This window comes from Bos javanicus, chromosome 13, assembly GCF_032452875.1.
Source record: "Bos javanicus breed banteng chromosome 13, ARS-OSU_banteng_1.0, whole genome shotgun sequence".
NCBI lineage: Eukaryota > Metazoa > Chordata > Mammalia > Artiodactyla > Bovidae > Bos > Bos javanicus.
In genome coordinates this window covers 1,623,018-1,650,459 of record NC_083880.1, presented here as the reverse complement: position 1 = coordinate 1,650,459, position 27,442 = coordinate 1,623,018, and the positions used below count along the sequence as shown (strand labels likewise).

General features: G+C 39.4%; 1 protein-coding gene across 2 annotated transcripts in view; it reads right to left on the bottom strand.

Moving 5' to 3' along the window:
• Nucleotides 1–5,121: 5,121 nt before the first annotated feature.
• Nucleotides 5,122–27,442, bottom strand: part of PLCB1 (phospholipase C beta 1) — an 857,319-nt gene continuing 834,998 nt past the window's right edge. The window contains exon 32 of one of the 2 annotated variants that reach the window (XM_061435580.1): nucleotides 5,122–8,382. In XM_061435580.1, the coding sequence (XP_061291564.1) occupies nucleotides 8,155–8,382 (228 nt within the window). In that variant the 3' untranslated portion in view covers nucleotides 5,122–8,154. The remainder of the gene's footprint in view (nucleotides 8,383–27,442) is intronic. The other variant, XM_061435581.1, reaches the window with a different exon arrangement.

Below are 27,442 nucleotides of genomic sequence, written 5' to 3'. Positions count from 1 at the left end.
TGACTCTGTAACCCCATGGACTGCAGCATGCCAGGTTTCCCTGTCCTTCACCATCTCCCAGAGTTTGCCCAAACTCATGTCCATTGAGTCAGTGATACCATCAACCATCTCATCCTCTGTTGTCCCCTTCTCCTCCTGCTTTCAATCTTTCCCAGAATCAGGGTCTTTTCCAGAGTCAGCTCTTCTCAACAGGTGGCCAAAGTATTGAAGCTTCAGCTTCAGCATCAGTCCTTTCAGTGAATATTCAGGGTAGATTTCCTTTAGGATTGACTGGTTTGATCTCCTTGAAGTCCAAGGGGCCTCTCAAAAGTCTTATCCAGCATCGCAGTTGAAAAGCATTAGTTTTTTGGCACACAGCCTTCTTTATGGTCCAACTCTCACATCCATACATGACTACTGGAAAGATCATAGCTTTGACTATATGGACCTTTGTTGCAAAGTACTATCTCCTCTTTTTAATACGCTGTTAAAGTTTGTCACAGCTTTTCTTCCAAGGAGCAGGGTCTTTTAATTTCATAGCTGCAGTCACCATCCACAGTGATTTTGGAGCCCAAAAATAAAGTCTGTAAGTGTTTCCATTGTTTCCCCATCTTTTGCCATAAAGTGATGGGACCGGATGCCATGATCTTCGTTTTTTGAATGTTGAGTTTTAAGCCAGATTTTTTCACTCTTCTCTTTCACTTTCATCAAGAGGCTTTTTTGTTCCCTTTAGTTCTACCTCTACTTTCTTGTAAATTCCATTTGCTTGAAATATTTTTACATCTCCTCATTTTAATTCTCTGTGTGTCTTTAGCTCTGAAATTAGTCTCCTATAGCCAGCATATAGATGAGTTTTTTTGGTTTAAACCAATAAGCCACCCTTTGTCTTTTGATTGGGATGTTTATTTCATTGACACTTAAAGGATTGATAAATATGTACTTTTGGCATTTTATTTTATTTTATTTTTTTAGCTTCTAATAGCATTATTTTATTCTTTCATTGGCTTTTTATTTTTTTTTAATTTTATTTTATTTTTAAACTTTACAATATTGTATTAGTTTTGCCCAACATTGAAATGAATCCACCACAGGTATACCCATGCTCCCCATCCTGAACCCTCCTCCCTCCTCCCTCCCCATACCCTCCCTCTGGTATAGATCAGTCTTACTTTTGGCATTTTATTGTCTTCTCTTTGTTTTTATAGTTCTCTGTTCATTTCTTCTTCTTTTTATTTCTTCCTCTATAGTTTGATGATTTTCTTTAGTAGTATGCTGGGATACACTTTTACTTTTAACTTTCTAAAGTTGGGGTGTGCCTTTATGTTTGATGAAAAGTCATAGTTTTATTGGCAAGATTTTTCTAGATTAATGATATATTTCTTATTGACACATTGAGTTTTTTGATAACATAAGTTTGATAACATAAATTGTTAGCTTCAATTCTCAAAGGTTATGTGGTAAATATTTCCTTAGCAATATTCAAACTTTCACTTGTCCTTAATAAATTTCCTTCCATAAAAAATTCACTAAATCCCAGTGAATTCAGCCCATTTTTATGGGACTTAATTTTTAGTTTGTTCTTGAAAGGCAGAGTCAAATCTTGGAAAATAAACAAATACATGAGATTTTGTGGAAAAAAAAAAGCAGACCAATTACTTTTTGGCTTCACATAGAAAATAACCAGGAGCATATTCCAAATTAACTCCAGGTATTCAGTAACTAAGGGAGGAATGATAATTGAGAGAGGCTTCTTAGATAAAGCTTTGGGATAGATAGGCACAAAAGGGATTGGAGGACAAAAATCAAGAAAGGGGACCCAGATTTTAAAATATTTACCCAATTAAAAACTCAAAAAGATTTTGAATAGACATTTCTCCAGAAAAGATATGCATATGGTCAAGACATACATCATTAGTCATCAGGAAAATGCAAATCAAAACTGCAGTGAAATACTTTTCACATCTACTAGAATGCTGATAATCAACATGACAGAGAACAACACGCATTGGCAAGGATGAGGGGAGACTGGACTCTTCATACATTGCTAGGGTTCTAAAATGGTGCAGCCACTTTGGAAAACTACCTGGCTGTTCCTCAAAAAGTTAAATGGAGTTAATATACAAATGGGCAATTCTACTTCTACGTATATACCCAAGAGAACTGAAAACATTTCCAAGCAAAAGCTTGTACGTGACTATTTATTTATAATGGTCAAAAAGTAAAAATAATTAAAATGTCCATCAAGTGATGAATGAAGGAATGAAATGTCTATAAAATGGTGTATTATTCAACTATTAGGAGGACATAACTACTGATTCATGTTGTAAACTGAACCTTAAAATTTTTGTGCCAAATGGAACAATCCAGACCCAAAAGGCCACGAATTATATAAATCTGATAATTTAAAATGTCCTGAGTAGATAAATCCACAGAGATAGAAGATAGCCTAATGATTTCTGGGGGTTAAAGAGAGGAGGCAGGGAAAAGGAAGAGTGGAAAGTCCTGTTGATGAAGATGGGGTTTCCTTTTGGGGAGATGAAAATGTTCTGAAATTAGAGTGGTGATTGATGAATAACTTTTGACTAAACTAAAAGCTATTGAAAGGTGTACTTTCAAAAGATGAACTTTGTGTATGTGAATAAACTGCTAAATAAAACTGTAATTAAAAATATGTGCAGAATGCCCAAAGAAACAACTGAACTGTACATGAATTCCAGGGGACAAAGAATGGCTCCTGAGTTCACAGTTGTGGGCAAAATGGGGCTGTTGGTATATGCACTGCAATGCAAAGTGAGACTAGCTTTCTCCATCTGTGTTCCAGAATCTACTATTTGGTGACTGATGGACTTTCATCTGTCTCTCACAGTGTTGTGTTTTGGGGTTGGTCCGGCAACTAAGGGTGGTTCTGTGTGATCTAGCCCTGTTATCAGAGAGCTGTGAATAAATAATACTGTAGCTTTGTGTTAGTAACTCTTATTCTTCATATATAAATTGTTATTTTTTCTACATCAGCACTAATAACTGGATAAGTAAACAAATTTATTCACAATAAATGAAAATTTACTGAGGGATTTAATTATGGTGTGTTTGGGGATGAGATGTGACTTCTGATATGAAAGGTTGTCAATGGAGGATGGGCCAGTACACTGCAGTTGGTACGTACTCTATATGTGGAAGAAATTACATGGTTTTGATGGATTCATTGTGTCAGTGGCCACCCTGTGTCCACATGATTTTCTCTATAGCACCGTAGTATCCTTTTAATCTTAAACAGGACTGGTCTTGTGGCTTATGTTCACCAACAGAATGTGTTGGGAGTAATGGTGTGCTAGTTCTGAGTTTAGACTTCAAGAAGCCTTGAAGGCTTTTGAAAGGCTTTTGCTTGTTCTCTGGTTGCTGTCTCGGACACGTGAAAAACCCATTGCTAGCCTGCTGAAGGGTGAAAAAAATCACATAGAGAGGAGCCAAATCAGTCTAGTTGTTCCAGCCAACATTCCAGACATGTAAAATAGCCCAGCCAGGGTTAACCACCAGGAACTCATAGTTAACTGCAGGTTGACAGATGAGCCCAGATGAGATCAGCCTAGTCAAGCCCAGGTGAGCAGAACCAGGTACTTATCTGTAGACTCACGATAAATGGAACATTTTTTTAAAAATATAACACTGAGTGTTGGAGGTGTTTGTAATGCAGCAAGAGCTAACTGATAAAGCACAGGTAAAGGGAAGCTTGGGCAGATCAACAAAAGCTTCCTAGAAGAAGTGAAATTTATTCTATAAACCTCAAGTTCAATCAGAGTTAGGGAAAAGAGAGAACTTGAGTGTGTGTATAAGTGTGTTTTCAGGAGGGTTCAAGGAAGGGAAACAGAAAGTTTGAATCTAAGTAGTTGAGGGAATAGTATTTAAAAAGCCCAGAAGGTGATAAGGCAGGAGTGGAGAGTTACGTACAAACCAAATCATGTAAGATCTTAAACATTTATTATGGGATTTAGACTTTATCCTGAAGACAGCTGGGTTTTTTTTTAAAGGCTGTTAATCTCAGTTTTGTTTGTATATGATCAGTCTGGCTCCAACATGTAGAAATGGTTACATGATTTAAAACTAGAGGCTGCAAACCATTTAGAACCTTGGCAGGTGGGAGGAGATGGAGGCTGAAACTAGCATTAGCAGAGGGGATAGAAAGAGAATGGATCCGCAGGCTATTCCACAGGGTCAGAACTGACCCAGGTTGGTGGATTATTGGAAGGGGGATGAGGGAGAGGGGACTGTCAGGGATGATGTCCACCTTTTGTCTTGGGCAACTGAATTGATAATGATTTTATTCTTTGATGTAGAAAACAAAGGCTATAGAGCAGGTTTGAGTGTAAAGAAATTCGGTTTGGTGCATACGGTATGCGGCAGGTTCAATTTTCCACAGATGGCTGTGCATATATTTTCATATACTTCAATGTGAGTGACATTGCTCCCAAAGTGAAATGTGTGTGTGAAATGTGAAATGTGCATGCTTGCGCGTATGTGCTCCATCTGACCTTTTGTGGCCCCTGGACTGTTGTCCGCCAGGCTCCTCTGTCCATGGAATTTTCCAGGCAAAATACTGGAGCGAGTTGACATTTCCTCCTCTAGGGGATCTTTCCAACCCAGGGATTGAATTCACATCTCTTGCATCTCCTGCACTGGCAGGCGGATTCTTTACCACTGAGCCACCTGGGAAGCATTTGGAGGCCTATGAGACATTCTCATAACTCACATGTATATTTCTTTTTCAAAAATCAACGTGGCAGACTCTTTTTTATCTTTTGTATAAGAAAACTTACGTCAAATACCCTGTCAGTGCTTGCCACATCCATTATTTGTCAAAAAATCCTTTGACAGTTTCGCCTTCCTTACCTTTGGTCGAAGAAGGAAGGGAATAAGGGAGAGTCCTGAATACAGGAGCAATGCCACTCCGGATGGAGGGGTGGACTGGCGGAGTGCTGGCAGCCGGGCCCTTGAGCACAGGCACTGCAGCCTCTGGATTTCCTGCACAGGCACTAAAGCGCCCCATGAGGGTGGGCATTATGGCCCTAAAAACTGGCATCAGAGCTGCTCCCACCTTCCTGCCCATCAAAAGAAGCTTGCTCCCAACACCACGAAATAATAGCTGGGTTGTGTTAAGAAATTTTTATTGTTTCCTTTGGATTTGTGATGAAAGCACATAAAATTACAAGTGGAAGAAACATCATGCCACAAAATTGCATAGAATTATTACAAAAATGTGAATTATGCATTTTAAATAATTTGAGATAGAAGAACCAAAATATGTACATTTTAAGAGCTTCAAATATTTTGTCCTATCTTTTTTTTTCTTCTGAAAAGGCAAAAGTCACAATGTCCAATCCATCACAAACAATATTTATACAGTGCACAAGCGCAACATTAAATTCAAAGTAATGCAAGCAATGGCCCTTTCTTTTGGAATTATTTAATGACTGCTTATCTATCACAGGAGTATTAATTAATGTATGGTGATACTGAAATGTTATAATGAACTGTTAAAAACCAAAACCACATGGCATGTCATTAGAACTTAGAAAATTGGTTTACACGGCCAAAACCACGCTATTCTCAGTAGTGTAAAGGATCAGAGGGGCACAGTCTAATTTAATACACAGTTCTACTCTCTATTATAGGAAAACCACAGTACAGAATTTCACACATTCAACAAGGAACAAGGCAAATACAGAAAGGCACAAACTGCACACCATATAGACCCTTTTTCTTTATCTTACTCTAGTTCAAGTAATATTAATATTATTAAATGATAGTATCACTGTAGTAGTTTCAATGATGCAAGATGGACAGTGTTACACACTAGCCCCACAACTGCAAAAAGTGTTACTGTACAGATTTAAAAATGTGATTACAGGAAATGGCCAAATACAAACGTATTGCAAAATGGTTACAGTCACTAAGATAATGGAATCCAACTACTGAACAGTTTTGTGTAAGTCAAGGTTATTCAACTTCAATCTACCTCTGGACTAAAATGTGATACGACGTTCTGTAATAATCACCACTGTGTGTTTTGGTTATTAATGCTATTGTTAGTTCATTCTTCTGCAATTTTATACAGTCTGTAATTTTGTTTATAAAAATGCAGCATTCTATTTTGACCATTCTTGCTTCCTTATGATTAATGCCTTTCTTTCAAAGTGCAAAAGTTGAATGATGTACAAAAGTGTTCTCATTCAGTAGAAGTGAAGCTTTATTAAGTGTCTAATTAACACCCCAAATCCTTTAGATCAAAATATAATCATCTCCAAAGGGGATGGGATTTTTTTCCCCTTGTGTCTCCCTAGATGTGTTTTTTTTAATCAAATACTCTTTCCTAATGTTTGAACTAAGCCTTCATTTTGATTAAAACTTAATCGTGATCCCTAGTTATTGCTTAAAGTTAAATAGAATAATTTTCATAAAAATATGAAATTCTTGAAACACAATTTTCAGGACACAACTAGCTTTTGTGTTTTAAAATGTTTTGCTAAGCTACAATCAGGCAGGTTTCTTTAAAGTAAAATAAAACTGAGCATCTTGCTTCAGGGCTTTAACTTCAATGCTACTTGTGTTACTCTCTTAATTATATTTTCCTCTATATAATTATTCTCTCTTAAGACCTTTCAATAATGTTTTAGATCCATTTTATTATAATATAATTTGTTTCTCTTACACCACTTAACATAGGAACTTAATTAAAAAACAGTTAAGTGAATTAAATGTACATAGCAAATATATAATGAAAGATTTTTTAATGTGAGAAATAAATTGAAATCTGTCAGACATAAAAGTTATGGAAAATACTAATACATTTCCATATTGCTGTCCTATATATTTTTGTATATTCTTACCATTAAAACAAGCTTAAAATACTTAAAATCCAGTTTTTGATCTTGCAAAATACACATCAAAACCATATTCTAAGTTTTCAATCTACCTCAACTTGCATCAAAATCTGTCAACTGTTTCTTAGAATTTTGACACAATTTAATTTCCATATAATCTATATGTTTGACCGTTTTCTTCTCTATGTTGAATTTGGTTTTAAGTCTTGTGGAAGAGATTTGGGTCATTGCCAATTAAGAAACTCATATCCAAACTCATATGAATGTGTGTGTGCTGTGTATGCACTTATATGGCTGAGTGCATATATATATACATGGAGATTAACTTGTAACATTTATATGTAGGTCTGTGTAGTCTCTAGATAAATATTCAATCTTTATCTCTGTATTAAAATAAAGGAACCATAAAGAAGTCAGACAGCAAAATGACTGCTGGAACCTGTTCACTCTGATTGAATCTCTGCTCAACAGACATTGGCTCAATGAGTTTTATTCAACTGAACAGATCTTTGCATTTTTTTTTAATGATTTTAGGCCAAGGACCAATGAATACCCAGACTCTGAGTGCAATAGTTGACTCAGATAGCACACTGCCTGGAAGTGTGCAGCCACCTTGCTCAAGCAGCCAAATGTACAAGCCATGTTGTCAAGTCTGGAGATGGCTTCACTGAACATCAAGGCAGAAAGCCAGCATATTAAGTCACTGTGGTATCCAATAAAGCCGTGTCAGCAACAAGTACATTGATGCCTCTATGATAAATAAATCAGCAAACAGCAAGCCACCAGTGCTTGCAAAGCAAAGGATGAAACAATTTAATACGCATGTTAACCCAAAGATATGGTAGCTGAGGGGCAGTTAGGGGAAAAAAAAGCTCAAAGTTGGCTGTGCAATAGTGTTAAATAATGCTATGCATTTCTCAACTATTTCTATTACTTTGACATACTTTACACCAGAGCTTCAAATAAAAACATGAGCTTGCTTTTCTTCAAAGAAGACACTATCCTTCATTAAATGTTCCATTGAGCCTGGAAGTTACCTGCTTTGAATGTACTATTAGAAAGAAAACCAGAAGCCCACATACATGCACTCTTTACTAGCAGATCTGCAGTAGTTTCCACATGACACATGGAGCTTGGGCACAGGAAGCTGCATGGATCCTTCTGGAACTCTCCCTCCAGGTGGATTTTAATCTAAGGGATGCCTCTCAGGAAGATGCTCCTGGGCAGTGATCTTTGTAAGAAGAGAGAGTTTGATGGAGCTGGAGCGACAATGCGTGTTCTGAAGGCCTGGCAGGAATGATCACAGAGGGGTATCAAACTCTTTTCCTGGGTTTTCTCCTTCCAATTCTTCACTGGAAGGAGGCTTCTGGTTTAGTTTTCCAGAGTCTGAGGTCATCAGGGGAGGGGCAGAGCTGTGATTGCTGTCTTCACTAATCTTCCCTTTCATGGCTTCCTGCACAAATTCCAAAATCTCCAGGGGCAGCCTTTTGAACTTGTCTTGGTATTCCTGCTCCAGTTCCACCTGTAGCTGGGAGACAGCAAGAGACAGAGGGTGATTTTATGTCATTTAGGTTTCTATGAACACCCATGGAGGAGCTCCTTGAGAGATGGACAAAGACTGGGGAGGAATCAATTAATTTTAATGTCATCCACTGGTCCCTACTATGGAAAATTCTTCAAGGATGGAAATACCAGACCACCTTACCTGTCTCCTGAGAAACCCGTATGCAGGTCAAGAGGCAACAGTTAGAACCAGACATGGAACAATGGCCTGGTTCAAAACTGGGAAAGGAGTATGTCACGGCTTTGTATTGTCACCCCACTTGTCTAAATTCTATGCAGATTACAGCATGTGAAATGCTGGACTGGATGAATCACAAGCTGGAACCAAGATTTCCAGGGAGAAATACCAACAACCGCAGATATGTAGATGATACCACTCTAATGGAAGAGAGTGAAGAGGAACTAAAGAGCTTCTTGATGAGGGTGCAAGGAGAGGGTGAAAAAGCTGGCTTAAAACTCAACAATCAAAAAATGAAGATCATGGCAACCAGTTCCATCACTTCATAGCAAATAGAAGAGGAAAAACTGAGAACAGTAACAGATTTTATTTTCTTGGGCTCCAAAATCACTGCAGATGGTGACTGCAGCCATGAATTAAAAGATGCTTGTTCCTTGCAAGAAAAGCGATGACAAACCTAGATAGTGTATTAAAAAGCAGATACATCACTTTGCTGACAAAGGTCTGTCTAGTCAAAGCTATGGTTTATCCAGTAGTCATGTATGGATGTGAAAGGTGGACCATAAAGAAAGCTGAGCAATGAAGAACTGATGCTTTCAAACTGTGGTGTTGGAGAAGACTCTTGAGAGTCCCTTGGACTGAAAGGAGATCAGACCAGTTAATCCTAAAGGACATCAGTCCTGAATATTCACTGGAAGGACTGATGCTGAAGCTGAAGCTCCAATACTTTGGCCACTTGATGTGAAGGCCCAACTCATTGGAAAATACCCTGATGCTGGGAAAGATTGATGGCAGAAGTGGGTGACAGAGGGTGAGATAGTTGATGGCATCACTGACTCAGTGGACATGAGTTTGAGCAAACTCCAGGAGATAGTGAAGGACAGGGAAGCCTGGCGTGCTGCAGTCCATGGGGTTGCAATGAGTTGGCCATGACTTAGCAACTGAGCAACAGCAATAACAACTGGTTACTTATAGAGAAGATGTAAATCCGAGGGGAGTTGGACATGTCATTTGTCCTTACCTAAAAGTCAATTCTGAGTTATGTGTGGCAAAATAAAGTTAAAGGCCATTTATTTAATATAAATACATACATGCAGAGGTGGGTCTGCTGAAAAAGTTTACAGAAGTAATCTGCCATGATGTGAAGTTCTTAAATTTAGAGACTGGCAACTCCTGATAGCTGGGGGTGCAAAGTCAGCCAGAAGTCAGGCTGTGAGAGCCAAGGAGTCCACTGGAGTCGACAGATGGTCAAGGAGTGGGCTTTATGATGTGCAGCCTCACCCAGAGGCTGGGGAGCCAACACTTCTACTAAACAGGAGCTCAGTGCGTTTCACAAACCCGGCATAGTTAGGCAACCAACTTGAACTTTATAGTGACTTCTTTTAACATCTCTTTATTCTGATTCCTTTTTTAATTCTAATTTTTATGTGCCTTGTAAACTGTTTCTGTTGAATTTTAAACTGCCTTCAGATTTATCTGTTTAATGTTCTGGACAACTTTCGGTATTTCAAAATTATAGAACTTTTCTTCAAATGCAGACGTACGGTGGCCTCAGCCATAAAACAGGTAAAAGCCTGGAGTCTGGCTGAAATGGGGTGAGGGGAGGTGCGTGCTGCCTGCTGGGAAGCTCTGCTGAGCAGAGTTCAATTGAAACCCAGAATCTTGAATAGAATTCTCTTTATTTATTGAATGGTAAGCAGGGGGCTTAATCTTAGAAGCCGCATGTGAGACCAAATGCTTTTTCTAAATGCCCAAGATCTTGCATTTCTCAGCAACTCACGGGTAATTCCCATGTGGATGTGGCTGATTGGTCCCTGATTCAGACACCCTGATGATCTTCCTGTCCTGGTTATACTCTGAGCTCCCAGTTTTGCTTTGGTCTTGACTTGGCTGTATGTCTTCCATCTGCAACTTCAGGGCGGTCTGAACGCCGAGGAACGCCGAGGGCACAGACAGTCCTCAGGGCACCTGCCCCACCATGTCCTGATTCCCTTTTCTCACCCACATTCTGGACAGCACCAGCAGCTTGAAACATCCCCTTTAGTTCACTTGCTTTTTGTCCTTGCTTCTATGCCAGGGAAGTATGGCCGAACTTTGTTATTTAATACTGAGCAGTAATCCCTTATCTGCAATTCTAAAATCTCCGAGGTTCTATAATTAAGAAGCTTAAAAATTTGTCACAAAATGGTCTTTGTGACACTAACTGATATAAGCCTATTTATCAGTTCAGTCCATTCGCACAGGCGTGTCTGACTCTTTGCAACTCCATGGACTACAGCACACCAGGCTTCCCTGTCCATCACCAACGCCCAGAGCTTGCTCAAACTCATGGTCATCAAGTTGGTGATGCCATCCAACCATCTCATCCTCTGTCATCCCCTTCTTCTCCTGCCTTCAATCTTTCCCAGCATCAGGGTCTTTTCCAATGAGTTGGCACTTTGCATCAGGTGGTCAAAGTATTGGAGCTTCAGCTTCAACATCAGTCCTTCCAAAGAATATTCAGGACTGATTTCCTTTATTATTGACTAGTTTCATCTCCTTGCAATCCAAGGGACTCCCAGATAGTCTTCTCCAACTCCACAGTTCAAAAGCATCAGTTCTTTGGTGCAGTTTTCTTTAAGGTCCACGTCTCACATCCATACATTCAGTTGAGTTCAGTTGCTCAGTCATGTCCGACCCATGTGATCCCCAAAACTGCAGCACACCTGCCCATCCAATCATGATTACTGGAAAAACCATAGCCTTGACTAGATGGTCCTTTGTTGGCAAAGTAATGTCTTTGCTTTTTAATACGCTGTCTAGGTTGGTCATAACCTTCCTTCCAAGGAGCAAGCGTCTTTTAATTTCATGGCTGCAGTCACCATCTGCAGTGATTTTGGAGCCCAGGGAAATAAAGTCTGACACTATTTCCATTGTTTTGCCATCTATTTCCCATGAAGTGATGGGACCAGATGCCATTATCTTCATTTTTTGAATGTTGAGTTTTAAGTCAGCTTTTTCACTCTCGTCTTTCACTTTCATCAAGAGGCTCTTCAGTTCTTCTTTGCTTTCTCCCATAAGGGTGGTGTCATATGCATATCTGAAGTTACTGATATTTCTCCTGGCAATTTTGATTCTGGCTTGTGCTTTATCCAGCCCAGCATTTTGCATGATGTACTCTGCATATAAGTTAAATAAGCAGGGTGACAATATACAGCCTTGTCATACTTCTTTCCCAATTTGGAACCAGTCTGTTGTTCTATGTCCAATTCTAATTGTTGCTTCTTGGTCTGCATACAGATTTCTCAGGAGGTAGGTAAAGTGGTCTGGTATTCACATCTCTTTTAGAATTTTCCATAGTTTGTTGTGATCTGCACAGTCAAAGGCTTTGGCATAGTCAATAAAGCAGAAGTAGATATGTTTCTGGAATTCTCTTGCTTTTTTGATCATCTAGCAGATGTTAGCAGTTTGATCTCTGGTTCCTCTGCCTTTTCTAAATCCATCTTGAACATCTGGAGGTTCACGGTTCATGTACTCTTGAAGCCTGGCTTGGAGAATTTTGAGCATTACTTTACCAACGTGTGAAGTGTGTGTTAGTCGCTCAGTTGTGTCCGACTCTTTGTGACCCCTAACTTGTGAGATGAATGCAATTGTGTGGTAGTTTGAACATTCTTTGGCATTGCCTTTTTTGGGGACTGAAATGAAAACTGACCTCTCAACTCCTGTGGCCACTGCTGAGTTTTTCAAATTTGCTGCAATATTGAGTGCATTCAGGTATGGCCTAAATCAAATCCTTTACGATTATACAGTGGAAGTAACAAATAGATTCAAGGGATTAGATCTGATAGACACAGTGCCTGAAGAACTATGGATGGAGTTCATGACATTGTACAGGAGGCAGTGAACAAGACCATCCCCCAAAAAAGAAATGCAAAAAGACAAAATGGCTGTCTGAGGAGGCCTTACAAATAGCTGAGAAGAGAAGAGGAGCTAAAGGCAAAGGAGAAAAGGAAAGATATATCCATCTGAATCCAGAGTTCCAAAGAATAGCAAGGAGAGATAAGAAAGCCATCCTCGGTGATCAACATAAAAGAAATAAAGTAAAACAATAGAATGGGAAAGTCTAGAGATCCCTTCAAGAAAATTAGAGATACCAAGGGAACATTTCATGCAAAGATGGGCACAATAAAGGACAGAACCGGTATGGACCTAACAGAAGCAAAAGACATTAAGAAGAGGTGGCAAGCATACACAGAAAAACTGTACAAAAAAGATCTTCATGACCCAGATAATCACGATGGTGTGATCACTCACCTAGAGCCAGACTTCCTGGAGTCTGAAGTCAAGTGGGTCTTAGGAAGCATCACTATGAACAAAGCTAGTGGAGGTGACGGAATTCTACTTGAGCTATTTCAAGTACTAAAAGATGATGCTGTGAAAGTGCTGCACTCAATATGCCAGCAAATTTAGAAAACTCAGTAGTGGCCACAGGACTGGAAAAGGTCAATTTCATTCCAATCCCATAGAAAGCCAGTGCCAAAGAAATGTTCAAACTACTGCACAATTGCACTCATCTCACATGCTAGCAAAATAATGCTCAAAATTCTCCAAGTGTGGCTTCAACAGTACATGAACCAAGAACTTCAAGATGTTCAAGCTGGATTTAGAAAAGGTAGAGGGACCAGAGATCAAATTGCCAACATCTGTTGTATCATAGAAAAAAGCAAAAGAATTCCAGAAAAACATTTACTTCTGCTTTATTGACTATGCCAAAGCCTTTGACTGTGTGGATCACAAGAAACTATGGAAAATTCTAAAAGAGATGGAACTACCAGACCACCTGACGTGCCTCCTGAGATATCTGTATGCAGGTCAAGAAGCACCAGTTAGAACTGGACCTGGAACAACAGACTGGTTCCAAATCAGGAAAGGAGTACACCAAGGCTGTATATTGTCAGCCTTCTTATTTAACTTATGTGCAGAGAACATCATGGGAAATGCTGGGCTGGATGAAGCACAAGCTGGAATCAAGATTGCTGGGAAAAATACCAATAACCTCACATATGCAGATGACAGCACCCTTATGGCAGAAAGTGAAGAGGAACTAAAAAGCCTCTTGATGAAAGTAAAAGAGGAGAGTGAAAAAGCTGGCTTAAAACTCAACATTCAGAAAACTAAGATCATGGCATCTGGTCCCATCTACTTCATGGGAAATAGTTGGAGAAACAATGGAAACAGTGACAGACTTTATTTTGGGGGGCTCCAAAAGCACTATAGATGGTAACTGCAGCCATGAAATTGTAAGATGCTTGCTGCTTGCAAGAAAAGCTGTGACCAACCTAGACAGCATATTAAAAAGCAGAGACATTACTTTGCTGACAAAGGTCTATCTAGTCAAAGCTATGGTTTTTCCACTAATTATGTATGGATGTGAGAGTTGGACTGTAAAGAAAGCTGATTGCCAAAGAATTGATGCTTTAACTAGAGTGTTGGAGAAGACTTTTGAGAGTCCCTTGGACTGCAAAGAGATCAAACCAGTCAATCCTAAAGGAAATCAGTACTGAATATTCATTGAGAAGACTGATGCTGAAGCTGAAGCTCCAATAGTTTGGCCACCTGTTGCAAAGAACTGACTCATTGGATAAGACCCTGATGCTGGGAAAGATTGAAGGAGGGAGGAGAAGGGGATGACAGAGGATAAGGTGGTTGGATGGCATCACCAACTTGATGGACATGAGTTTGAGCAAGTTCCGAGCCTTGGTGATGAACAGGGAAGCCTGACGTGCTGTAGTCCAAGAGGTCACAAAAAGTCAGACACTACTGAGCAACTCAATTGAAATGAACTGAGTGCAGCACTTTTACAGCATCATCTTTCAGGATTTGAAATAGCTCAACCAGAATTCTATCACCTCCAGTATTTTTGTTTGTAGTGATTCTTCCTAAGGCCCACTGACTTCAAACTCCAGGATGTCTGGCTCTACATAAGTGATCACACCATCATGGTTATCAGGGTCATTAAGATCTTTTTTGGTATAGTTCTTCTACCACCTCTTTTTAATATCTTCTGCATCTTTTATGTCCATCCATTTCTGTCCTTTATTGTGCCCATCTTTGCCCATCTTTGTATGAAATGTTCCCTTGGTATCTCTAATTTTCTTGAAGAGATCTCTAGCCTTTCCCATTCTATTGTTTCCCTCTCTTTCTTTGCCCTGATCACTTAGGAAGGCTTTCTTATCTCTCCTTGCTATTCTTTGGAACTCTGCATTCAGATGGATATACCTTTCTTTTTCTCCTTAGCCTTTTGCTTTTCTTCTCAGCTATTTGTAAGGCCTCCTCAGACAACCATTTTGCCTTTTTGCATTTTTTTTCTTGGGGATGGTTTTGATCACCACTTCCTGTTCTGATGTCACGAAACACCGTCCATACTTCTTCAGGCACTCTGTCTATCAGATCGAATCCCTTGATTCTATTTGTCACTTCTACTTTATAATTGTAAGGGTATTTATAATCATAAGGCTATTCGTAATCATTGTTTAATCCCACTTCATGTGAATATCCATACATGGTACTGTAGCTATATTAATTTGCTTGATTATGAGGGTGACCCAGGCCCCCTTGGGGTATATCATGCTTATGGTATATGCATCATATTCTCTTTCTAAAATCAGCAAATTTATGAATTTTGAAAAACAAGAGGCCCCAAGAGTCTTGAATTGTGGATGTATTTAAATGACCTTTTTTTTTTCCTTTTCATATCAAAAAGTACCTAATAAAATTGCTTGGCTTGAGTATTGAAAGTTCCCTATTCTCCTCAAATATTAAATGTCGGGCATTTATGAATATGTTTTGTTGGCATATGAATTCCAATCAGCCAGGAAGGAAGCGTGCTATGACAGTGATACCCACAGGGCCCTGAGGGTCACACTGCCATGATGGTCAAGTCACCTTCACACACAGCTCCACCCTCAGGGCCAGGGGACAAACCGTGGGAGGATCAGACACAAGACCATGGCCAGTTCCTCCCCAGGTTGGGTTTTTACACTGTCCCACTCAGGCATAAATGAAATCTCAGTGTGGTGTCTGATGTTTTCCATTTACCTCCATCCTGACCTCATCATGGATTTGCCTGAGTTTTAGTTCAGCAACATGGACAATTAAAGTTTTACTTCCAAGGAATGTAGGGAAAAGGAGGAAAGCATGGAGCCCTGTATTTAAGAAACAGCAGATTTCATTTAGGTTAGTTTGGGCAGCCTTCAGCTATAAATATATTGTACCTGACCTAGCAACCAGTTTCTTTTAGATGACTGGTAGACAAGACCGCATGGTGCCTGGTAGGCTGTTACTTTTTTTAATTTATGAAAAAAAAATGAAATGTGAGAAAATGCCAAATAAACATTTAAACTAACATTTTCTAATAATATTTTAATAATCTAATTTAATAATTATGATTTTGTACCCAGTTCACATATGTGGCTATTTTTTCTCACACCACCAAGCAATCCTCTGTGACCAGCTGGGTGTCCTACAATTAAACTCAGTTCTGACATGATTTACCTGGAGATAGAGTCAGATCACACAGTTTAGGGGCTCAGTCTACAAGACTGTGCCCTGCCCTCACCCCCACCCATCTTTAATGCCAATCTTCAGTCCAGGTTGCCTCTGTACTTCTGCCTGACCTGCTCTAGTTTGGAGGCTCCCAGAAGCCCCTCACTGGGATCTGTTTCTTTGAGAACTTAGCGAAACATTTTACTTACTAGATCATCAGTTTATTATAAAATGATTTAACTCAAGAACAGCCAGATGTACAGAACAAGGTATGGGAAAAAGGCACAGAACTTGCGTGACCTTCCCGGGTGGGCCCCTCTGCCCAGTCTCCACCTGTTCACCAACCTGAAGAACTCTGAACCCAGTCCTTTGGGTTTGTGGAGGTTTCCTATGTAGTCATGACTGATGTCACTCCTTGCCTTTGGTGACTGAACTCCATCTCCAGACCCTCTTCTCTCTCCACAGGTCGAGAGGAAGTACCTGAAAGTATCAACCCTCCAATCACTAGAATGGTTCCCCTGATAACCAGTCCCATCCTTAGGTGCCTCCCCTAAATCACCTCCCTAACATAACAGAAGGAGAAGGCAATGGCACCCCACTCTAGTACTCTTGCCTGGAAAATCCCATGGACGGGGGAGCCTGGTAGGCTGCAGTCCATGGGGGGTCGATAAGAGTCAGACACGACTGAGCGATTTCACTTTCACTTTTTACTTTCATGCATTGGAGAAGGAAATGGCAACCCACTCCAGTGTTCTTGCCTGGAGAATCCCAGGGATGGGGGAGCCTGGTGGGCTGCCGTCTACGGAGTCGCACAGAGTCGGACACGACTGAAGTGACTTAACAGTAGCAGCAACAGCAGCAACATAACAAAAGACACCTTTATTGCTTTTAATACTTAGGAATTCCAAGGATTTCAGGAGTTCTGTGCCAGGAACTGGGATGAAGACCAAATGCATATTCCTTATTATAAATCACAATATCATGATAATAATAATAATCTAATTGTAATTTTTTAAATTTAAAAATTGATCCAATTGTGGCTAAACTATAATTTTGGTAGATTCCTCCTTTTATCATGGGTTAGTTTATTATGGGTTTATTATGCTCTAAACTATTGTAATAAATCCAAATGATTAATTTATAAGCTAAATTAAATGTACATTAAATTGCCATATATTTCACTCTTTAAAAAGTCTTATTTATTAGTGAATTACAAAAGTGCATTTATTATTGAATTCCAACTTAGAGCTTTTCTTTTTTTATTTTTCTTGTAAATGGAACACTTATTCATTGTAAGAAAACATGAAAACTATGTAGTGCAGGATCTGGCTCTGTTTCCTAAAAGCCCCATTGATTAGGAATCTAGAGCTATTCTGGTCCAAGGGTTGCAAAGTCAGGTGTTTGGGGGAAAAGGCAAGTCAGGAAAAAAAGAGAAGTGGGCTGTGTGCAAGGAAGTGGGCATTGGGGAGGGCACACCAGTCTAAAAGATCTAACAGGGGTGCCAGACCCTCGCTCAGACAGAAGCTTGCCAGATTCTAATTTTCAAGAGAAGTCAGACATGCAAATTTTCATGTAAGATCTCCTGAGTTTTTATTACTGGCAATCAATTCAGTTCACACTCATGAGTCCTATTGTGGAGAGTTTCTAACTTCTCTCCTCACAGACTTAAATGTGACTGAGATCAGAGGGCCTGAGAGTTTGGGTCCCACTGTGGAATTTCAGTTTGGATCCCTCTTCATTTTTTCTCCCTACAATTGTGAGCTCCACTGACCACCACCATTTACTCTTGATTACTCCCTGCTTGTGTCCAGGGGGATGATCTCCCATCTAATTGCCACCTTATGGTTCATGTACTCAAATACAGCGAGCTTCAATTCTGTGCAACTCAAGCTTTGTATTCTGCATAGATGGACTGTACAAATGGGCAGCAATTCTTCACCCCTCCTTGTAGTCATAACCTTTGCAGCTCTTCCCACCAAAAGTGGGATGTATTTTTCATTTTCCTGAGTCTGGGGGGGCTTTGTGATTTGCTTTGTCCAGTAGAATAAGCCAGAGATACAGTATGCAGTTCTGAGCCTAGACCTCAAAAAGCTTTGTGTGTTTCCACTCTCACTGCTGGAAGCTTATTCAGGTGTTGTGTGAAGAAGCGCAAGCTACCCTGCGGGAGGAGGAGACACATGGCCCAGTTATACTCTTTTCCATCACTTCAAACACCAGACATAAAAGTGGAGCTATTATAAACCAACCAGCCCTTAACTGACCCCTCAGCCAAACAGAGACTAGAGCCAGGCTACTGGGATCAGCTGGCCCAGATTAGAACTGCTGTGCCAGTTCACAGACTCATGAGCTCAGGAAGTGTTTGCTTTATGCACTTAAAGTTTCATGGTTATTTGTTAGATCAACAGTATTATGACAATAACATATAGTGGGGGGAAATCCATGAATCCACACAATTTTATTCAATTGGTGCCATCTTTCTATTGTTATGACCTCTAAACACATTGTTGAGGGAAAAATCACCACAGAACAGACACATCGTCATGAGAAGGTTGATTTTGCAGGATATACCTTGGAGCTTGTCTATATTAGTAAACATGAGCTCCCTTGACCTTAGGTTTGTAAGATCTATTTCTAGAAAACGGGAAAAAAGAGGGAAGAACACTGTCGAATTTAATCTCCAATTTTAAGGCAAATTGTTACATTATACTCAGATATTAATACATAAAAGCATAGTCAGAGTTTGTTTTATAGACTGAGTTCTCCAATTTGACTGCTGCTGCTGCTGCTAAGTCACTTCAGTCGTGTCCAACTCTATGCGACCCCATAGACGGCAGCCCACCAGGCTCCTTTGTGCCTGGGCTTCTCCAGGCAAGAACACTGGAGTGGGTTGCCATTTCCTTCTCCAATGCATGAAAGTGAAAAGTGAAAGTGAAGTCGTTCAGTGGTGTCCGACTCTTCACGACCCCATGGACTGCAGCCTACCAGGCTCCTCCGTCCATGGGATTTTCCAGGCAAAAGTACTGGAGTGGGGTGCCATTGCCTTCTCCGCCAATTTGACTAGCTAGACTCAATTTCTAAATTTCTTAGTTAACTTGATTTTTCAAAAGATGTTGCCCACTCATTGCTTCTGTGAACTCTGGAAAGTTAAGCAGGAAAAGGCAACACAGTCAAGTTCAAATGTGTTCAGTGCTCCCTGATTATATTGTCCAACATTTTTTAACTCAGAGCTCTTCTGTCTCTGGTATTATTTTCAGCTGCCTTAAGAAATAGAGATCTGATCTAGTTAAGCAAGGTTTTTAGATACATAAATATAAGTGAAAACCAAGGAGAAAGCAAAGTTACTCTTAAAGATTCGTTTACAATGAATTCAAACACTCAGTATAGCATAAATGTGTTATAAATAAAAAATAAGCCAGATGACTGAGTTATTAAAGTGATATAATCAAAACCAATTTTTTAAGGAAACAAATCAAAATCAGAGAATAATGAGCTACAGTGGGATAATGAAGACAGAAGAACTACTGAAGCTTAAAAAAATGCTACAAACAATTCACAGATATTAAGAAGATAGTCACAATTTGACCTCAAGTCCAACTCAAGTCATTTTACCCAATGAAGTATATCAAAGACCTTAACATAAAACATAAAGCAATAAGAATTTGCAGAGAAGACTTAGGGAAATAATTGTATAACCATGGGGCTTCAGAGGTGGCTCAGTAGTAAAGAATCTGCCTGCAAATCGGGAGCCACAGGAGATATGGGTTCAATCCCTGGGTCAGGAAAATCCCCTGGAGGAGGGCATGAAAAGCCACTCCAGTATTCTTGCCTGGAGAATCCCATGGACAGAGGAGCCTGGCGGGCTACAGTCCATAGTGCTGCAAAGAGTCAGACACAACTGCAGCGACTTAGCACTCATGTACACATAGAGACATTTTAAGCAAGAGAGAAAAATCATAAGCTACAAGTATTATAGGTATATTTATCTAAGTGAAAATAGCCTTTTCTGGAAAATGGGCAAAACCCAAGCAGTTCATAGGAGAAGAAAAGCAAATATTCAATATACATATGAGAAGACGTTCATTCTCACTAGCAATCAGGGATGTGCCATAGCCTAATGCCTTTTTAAAGGGCATTATACTGGTAAAAAAACCTTTTTTTTTTGAGATAAGCAATAACATCTAGTGGGTAACTGACACTTTCAAATATTAGACAATAATCTGATTATATTTATAAAAAGGAAAAGGTACATAGCTCTCAACTCAGCACTCCACGTTTGGGAATCTGGCCCAGAGAAATAGAAATACTAACTGGTAAGGATGGAAACACTAACATACTTACTGCAGCAGCTGCTGCTGCTAAGTTGCTTCAGTCCTGTCCGACTCTGTGTGACCCCATAGACGGCAGCCCACCAGGCTCCCCCGTCCCTGGGATTCTCCAGGCAAGAACACTGGAGTGGGTTGCCATTTCCTTCTCCAATGCATGAAAGTAAAAAGTGAAAGTGAAGTCGCTCAGTCGTGTCTGACTCTTAGCGACCCCCCATGGACTGCAGCCTACCAGGCTCCTCTGTCCATGGGATTTTCCAGGCAAGAGTACTGGAGTGGGGTGCCATTGCCTTGTCTTACTTACTGCAGCACTGTAGAACCAAAAACTGAAAAAATAACAGCTAAGATAACAGCAGTGAACACCCAGAAAAAAACCCTCAATAAATTTTTGCCACCTGTGTATTGTCATTGTTTATCATTATATTTTGGAGTGAACCATTTGAAAATAAATTTCAGACATCAAGGCACTTCACCCTTAAAAATAAAGACAATTTTCCTACCTAGTGGCAATACCTTAATCATTTAAATAAATTAATAATTGCTTAGTATTAGCTAACACCCAACCATGTTCAATTTTCCCATTACTCTTCCTAGTTTTTTCTAGTTTTTTTTTTTTTTAACTAAAATTCAAAGTTCATTTTTGCATTTGATTGTTATGTCTTTCTCATTCTTAGCACTTGAATTATTTATTGTTTTACTTTTTTTTTTATGACTTTAGATTTCTTTGAAGAACCCTATTCAACTTCCTTGTGGAATTCCCACATTCGGAATTTGTCTGATTATTTCCTTATGGTGTCATTTAAGTTGATCCTAGAAACCCTAAATTCTCTGTAAACTGGAAGTAAGAATCTAGACTTGGTTAGACGGAGATTAAACATTTGTTTGGGCAAGAACAGTTAGTAGGAACTCTTTTTGGGGTTGGCCAAAAAGTTCATTTAGGCAGAAAAGCCTAAAAGAACTTATTTAAAAAATTTTTTTTAATTGGAGGGTAATTGCTTCACAAATGTGTTATCCTCCGGGGTAAAACAAAGCAAATCGGTTGTAACTTCATTGAGCCTCCCTTTTGAGGCTTCCCACTAACCCCCTCCCCGTCCCACCCCCGCCAGGTCATCACAGAGGGCCGGCCCGGTTCCCTGGGTTATACAGCAGGCTCCACTAATTACCTGTTTTATATACAGCTGGGTGAGCTTTTTGTCCAGCCCAATATGTCTGCATTGCCTCAGGGCACCGAGTGCCAGGTGGTTGCATTATCTGGTTTTAAGACTGATCCCTTGGCTAAAAGTAGTAACTAACAGATCTCAACTTTGTCTAATGTTTTTTCTTTTGAAATCAACACTTATTCTGAGGGGTGAAACTCTATCCACGAAAATTTCCTTCGAACCCTTTCATGAATGTGATGAGTCTTGCTTATCTCTTTGGAGGTAAACTCTTCCTTATTTACCTAGCATTTTTCTGTAAGGAAGATGTGGAGATGAACTATAATTCCTCCTCAAAAGGCAGGACAATCTTTTAATGATTTTTGTTTAATTACGTATATTGTGGTTAAGGAGTTGGAACAATAATTATTTCAAAAGATGGCAACTGTTTTCTTTTTCTTTTCTTCCTTTGAAAATAACAGGAGATGATATTTTAATTCCTGTTGTCCAAATCAGTTGCAGCCATCATTCTTTCCGAAGCTCACATTCTGTCATATGTGATCAGGGGGCTCCTTTCAGGCTGCCTCCTGGGTGCTTTTGCCATACACCCTCCCCTCTTAGTTTTTGAGCACTTGCTGATTTTTGAGGTTTAACAAGGTACCTTGGACATCCTGTGTATTTTCCTTGCCTCAGACCTGATATCAGGCACTTTTCGAAGGAGCCTGTGCAGAAGGTAAGCCAAGCTCTGGGTGCTAAAACGTTGACTGCGACTGGACTGTCGCTGTGTTTAGGCCATCTCAGGGGACAGAATGCGTATTTTGAAAAAATCATTAGTACATATTTCAAATTTAAATGTCACATAATAGAGTTTTTTCTTAACTTTGGTTTTTTTATTTGTGGTTTTAAAATTTTGTACTTTATTTGTGTATTTGGCTTTCTGATAACATTAAGCTATTTACTTACTTGATTTGCATGCAATACACTGAAATAGTTAGAAAATTATGATCTATCAACAAAATGACCATCTTTGCATGAAATATTCCCTTGGTATCTCTAATTTTCTTGAAGAGATCTCTAGTCTTTCCAATTCTGTTGTTTTCCTCTATTTCTTTGCATGGATCGCTGAGGAAGACTTTCTTATCTCTCCTTGGTATTCTTTGAAACTCTGCATTCAGATGCTTATATCTTTCCTTTTCTCCTTTGCTTTTTGCTTCTCTTCTTTTCGCAGCTATTTGTAAGGCCTCCTCAGACAGCCATTTTGCTTTTTTGCATTTCTTTTTCTTGGGAATGGTCTTGATCCCTGTCTCCTGTACAATGTCACGAACCTCTGTCCATAGTTCATCAGGCACTCTGTCTGTCAGATCTAGTCCCTTAAATCTATTTCTCACTTCCACTGTATAATCATAAGGGATTTGATTTAGGTCATACCTGAATGGACTAGTGGTTTTCCCTACTTTCTGCAATTTAAGTCTAAATTTGGCAATAAGGAGTTCATGATCTGAGCCACAGTCAGCTCCCAGTCTTGTTTTTGCTGAATGTATAGAGCTTCTCCATCTTTGGCTGCAAAGAATATAATCAATCTGATTTCGGTGTTGACCATCTGGTGATGTCCATGTGTAGAGTCTTGTGTTGTTGGAAGAGGGTGTTTACTATGACCAGTGCATTCTCTTGGCAAAACTCTATTCGCCTTTGCCCTACTTCATTCTGTACTCCAAGGCCAAATTTGCCTGTTACTCCAGGTGTTTCCTGACTTCCTACTTTTGCATTCCAGTCCCCTATAATGAAAAGGACATCTTTTTTGGGTATTAGTTCTATAAGGTCTTGTAGGTCTTCATAGAACCGTTCAACTTCAGCTTCTTCAGTGTTACTGGTTGGGGCATAGGCTTAAATTACTGTGATATTGAATGGTTTGCCTTGGAAATGAACAGAGATCATTCTGTCGTTTTTGAGATTGCATCCAAGTACTGCATTTTGGACTCTTTTGTTGACCATGATGGCTACTCCATTTCTTCTAAGGGATTCCTGCCCACAGTAGTAGATATAATAGTCATTTGACTTAAATTCACCCATTCTAGTCCATTTTAGTTTGCTGATTCCTAGAATGTTGACGTTCACTCTTGCCATCTCCTGTATGACCACTTCCAATTTGCCTTGATTCATGGACCTAACATTCCAGGTTCCTATGCAATATTGCTCTTTACAGCATCAGACCTTGCTTCTATTACGAGTCACATCCACAACTGGGTATTCTTTTTGCTTTGGCTCCATCCCTTCATTCTTTCTGGAGTTATTTCTCCACTGATCTCCAGTAACATATTGGGCACTTACCAACCTGGGGAGTTCCTCTTTCAGTGTCCTATCATTTTGCCTTTTCATACTGTTCATGGGGTTCTCAAGGCAGGAATACTGAAGTGGTTTGCCATTCCCTTCTCCAGTGGACCACATTCTGTCAGATGGGCTTGATAAAGGACAAAATGGTATGGACCTAACAGAAGCAGAAGATATTAAGAAGAGGTGGCAAGAATACAGAGAAGAACTGTACAAAAAAGAGCTTCATGACCCAGATAATCACAATGGTGTGATCACTCACCTAGAGCCGGACATCTTGGAATGTGAAGTCAAGTGGGCCTTAGAAAGCATCACTAGGAACAAAGTTAGTGGAGGTGATGGAATTCCAGTTGAGCTATTTCAAATCCTGGAAGATGATGCTGTGAAAGTGCTGCACCCAATATGCCAGCAAATTTGGAAAACTCAGCAGTGGCCACAGGACTGGAAAAGGTCAGTTTTCATTCCAATCCCAAAGAAAGGCAATGCCAAGGAATGTTCAGACTATGGCATAATTGCAGTCATCTCACACGCTAGTAAAGTAATGCTCAAAATTCTCGAAGCCAGGCTTCAGCAATACATGAACCGTGAACTTCCAGTGTTCAAGCTGGTTTTAGAAAAGGCAGAGGAACCAGAGATCATATTGCCAACATCCTCTGGATCATCAAAAAAGCAAGAGAGTTCCAGAAAAACCTCTATTTCTACTTTATTGACTATGCCAAAGCCTTTGACTGTGTGGATCACAATAAACTGTGGAAAATTCTTCAAGAGATGGGAATACCAGACCACTTGACCTGCCTCTTGAGAAACCTGTATGCAGGTCAGGAAGCAACAGTTAGAACTGGACATGGAACAACAGACTGGTTCCAAATAGGAAAAGGAGTATGTCAAGGCTGTATTTTGTCACCCTGCTTATTTAACTTATATGCAGAGAACATCATGGGAAATGCTGGGCTCGATGCAGCACAAGCTGGAATCAAGATTGCCGGGAGAAATATCAGTCACCTCAGATATGCAGATGACACCACCCTTATGGCAGAAAGTGAAGAGGAACTAAAAAGCCTCTTGATGAAAGTGAAAGTGGAGAGTGAAAAAGTTGGCTTAAAGCTCAACATTCAGAAAACTAAGATCATGGCATCTGGTCCCATCAGTTCATGGGAAATAGATGGGAACAGTGGAAACAGTGTCAGACTTTATTTTTTTGGGCTCCAAAATCACTGCAGATGGTGATTGCAGCCTTGGAAGGAAAGTTATGACCAACCTAGATAGCATATTCAAAATCAGAGACATTACTTTGCCAACAAAGGTCCATCTAGCCAAGGCTATGGTTTTTCCAGTGGTCATGTATGGACGTGAGTGTTGGACTGTGAAGAAGGCTGAGCACCAAAGAATTGATGCTTTTGAACTGTGGTGTTGGACAAGACTCTTGAGAGTCCCTTGGACTTCCCTAAAGTCCATCCTAAAGGAGATCAGCCCTGGGTGTTCTTTGGAAGGACTGATGCTAAAGCTGAAACTCCAGTACTTTGGCCACCTGATGCAAAGAGTGACTCATTGGAAAAGACTCTGATGCTGGGAGGGATTTGGGGCAGGAGGAATAGGGGACGACAGAGGATGAGATGGCTGGATGGCATCACCGACTTGATGGACCTGAGTTTGGGTGAACTCCAGGAGTTGGTGATGGACCAAGGAGGCCTGGTGTGCTGCGGTTCATGGGGTCGCAAAGAGTCGGATACGACTGAGAGACTGAACTGATCTAATAAAATGACCAAGTGAAACTTGTAACTTTTTTGAAGTTCTTTTTTTTTTCTTCCACAGAATACATCCCATGAAGAATGTAATTACATTACTCCTAAATTCACTTGAAACAATTATATTCTTTGCACAGTTGTGTTGCTTTGATACATACATAAGGTCATTGTTTTAGTTTGTTTTCTCATTAGACATTTTAGATTATTTCATTTTTTCTTTCTTTGAGAGCATCTGCTATATTTTAAACATTTAAGTGCTCAAAGCCTTTTTACCTTTTAAAAATATCTCTGGCCTTTAGGAAATAGATACAGTAATATGGTACTATAATTATCTTGTTCAAAGTATTTTGAAATTTAATGCTAAAAGTTAGGAAAATGATAAAACAAGTAAACAAGCAAATAAAAATCAATGAAATTTAGAATCTGTGTAAAATACAACAGAAGGCTTCCACTTAAAGAAATATAATTTATCCAATAAATGTAAACCAATAAATTTTCCTGAAAACAGGGATATATAATTATGTTACTGTGATAAATGAAGAAAGTCGACATACAGGAGTATATGTACTGTGGTTATGAGAATATATTCTAAGAATATAGAATGATTTTGAAAAGAAATCCTGATATATAAACTGTGGTGGGATTATGAATATTTTTATTTTTTACTTCTCATTTATGATAATGTGAATATTTATTTTTAGCACAAAATAACATTATAAAGGAAAAACAAAATTTAATATATATTTAAAAATACAAAATAGAAAAACACAAATGCTGAATGTGGATGACTGAATAGGAAAACCTGATGAAAAATTATTACAGAGACTATGGTATTTTAACCTTAATGTCTTCAATTAATTAGCAAAGTGGCTATCAAAAACAAAAGTATAAAAAAGTACATACTCAGAGTGGATGGTTTCAAAATCAGTCTGAACAACCTTGCAAAGTTTTGTCTTATTTTTAGAATAATCTCATGAATTTGTACTTTGACCAAGAATAGAAATAACAGAATCACATAAAAATTACAGAGTGAGGTCAGTCAGGTTATCAGAGGATAGACAGAAAATGGGATATGGGAAAATGGGACTACATTATATATCCCAATCATTCTTGGTTGTGTTTATTTGTTTTCCTCTAAATTTTTGTAGAATAAGTTACAATGGGACTTTGAGTAAAAATGGTGGAGCAATTCCTTTTTCTGCTCCAAAAAAAGGGAAATGCTAAATGAAACAGAGTGTATTCATTTATTTAAATTTGTAAATGATTTCTCATATGAGAAAAGGAAACCCCAAAGTCATGGGGATACCGAGGAACTCAAAGCCAAAAGGCCCATGGATGGCCAAGTAGATTGGCTATTTTGGGTGGTTTCATGTTCTAAGGCGATGGGGAGAAGGCCTAAGAACTTGGGATATTGAAGTGCTGAAACTAAAGTCCCTGCAGAAAGCCTGGAGTCTCCACACTTGAAATGAGGACTCATAAAACACAATCTGTAATCTTGGGGACAAGTTGAAGAAGCTAGTGATTCATGGGGCTAAATGGAGGAAAAATGTCAGCAACAAGGAATCAATAACCCAGACCAGCACAGCAGTGAGAGAAATTTCCAAATTCACATTACCCCTGTTCAAGGGTACTCAGTGTCAATAAAACAAAGAAATAACTGTTCAAAAATTGAGACTTCTCGGGGATCCATTGGCGAAGACCCTGAGCTTCCAGTGCTGGGGGGCCTGAATTCCATCCCTGGTCAGGGAACCAGATCTTGCATGTTGCAACTAAGACCCAACACAGCCAAATA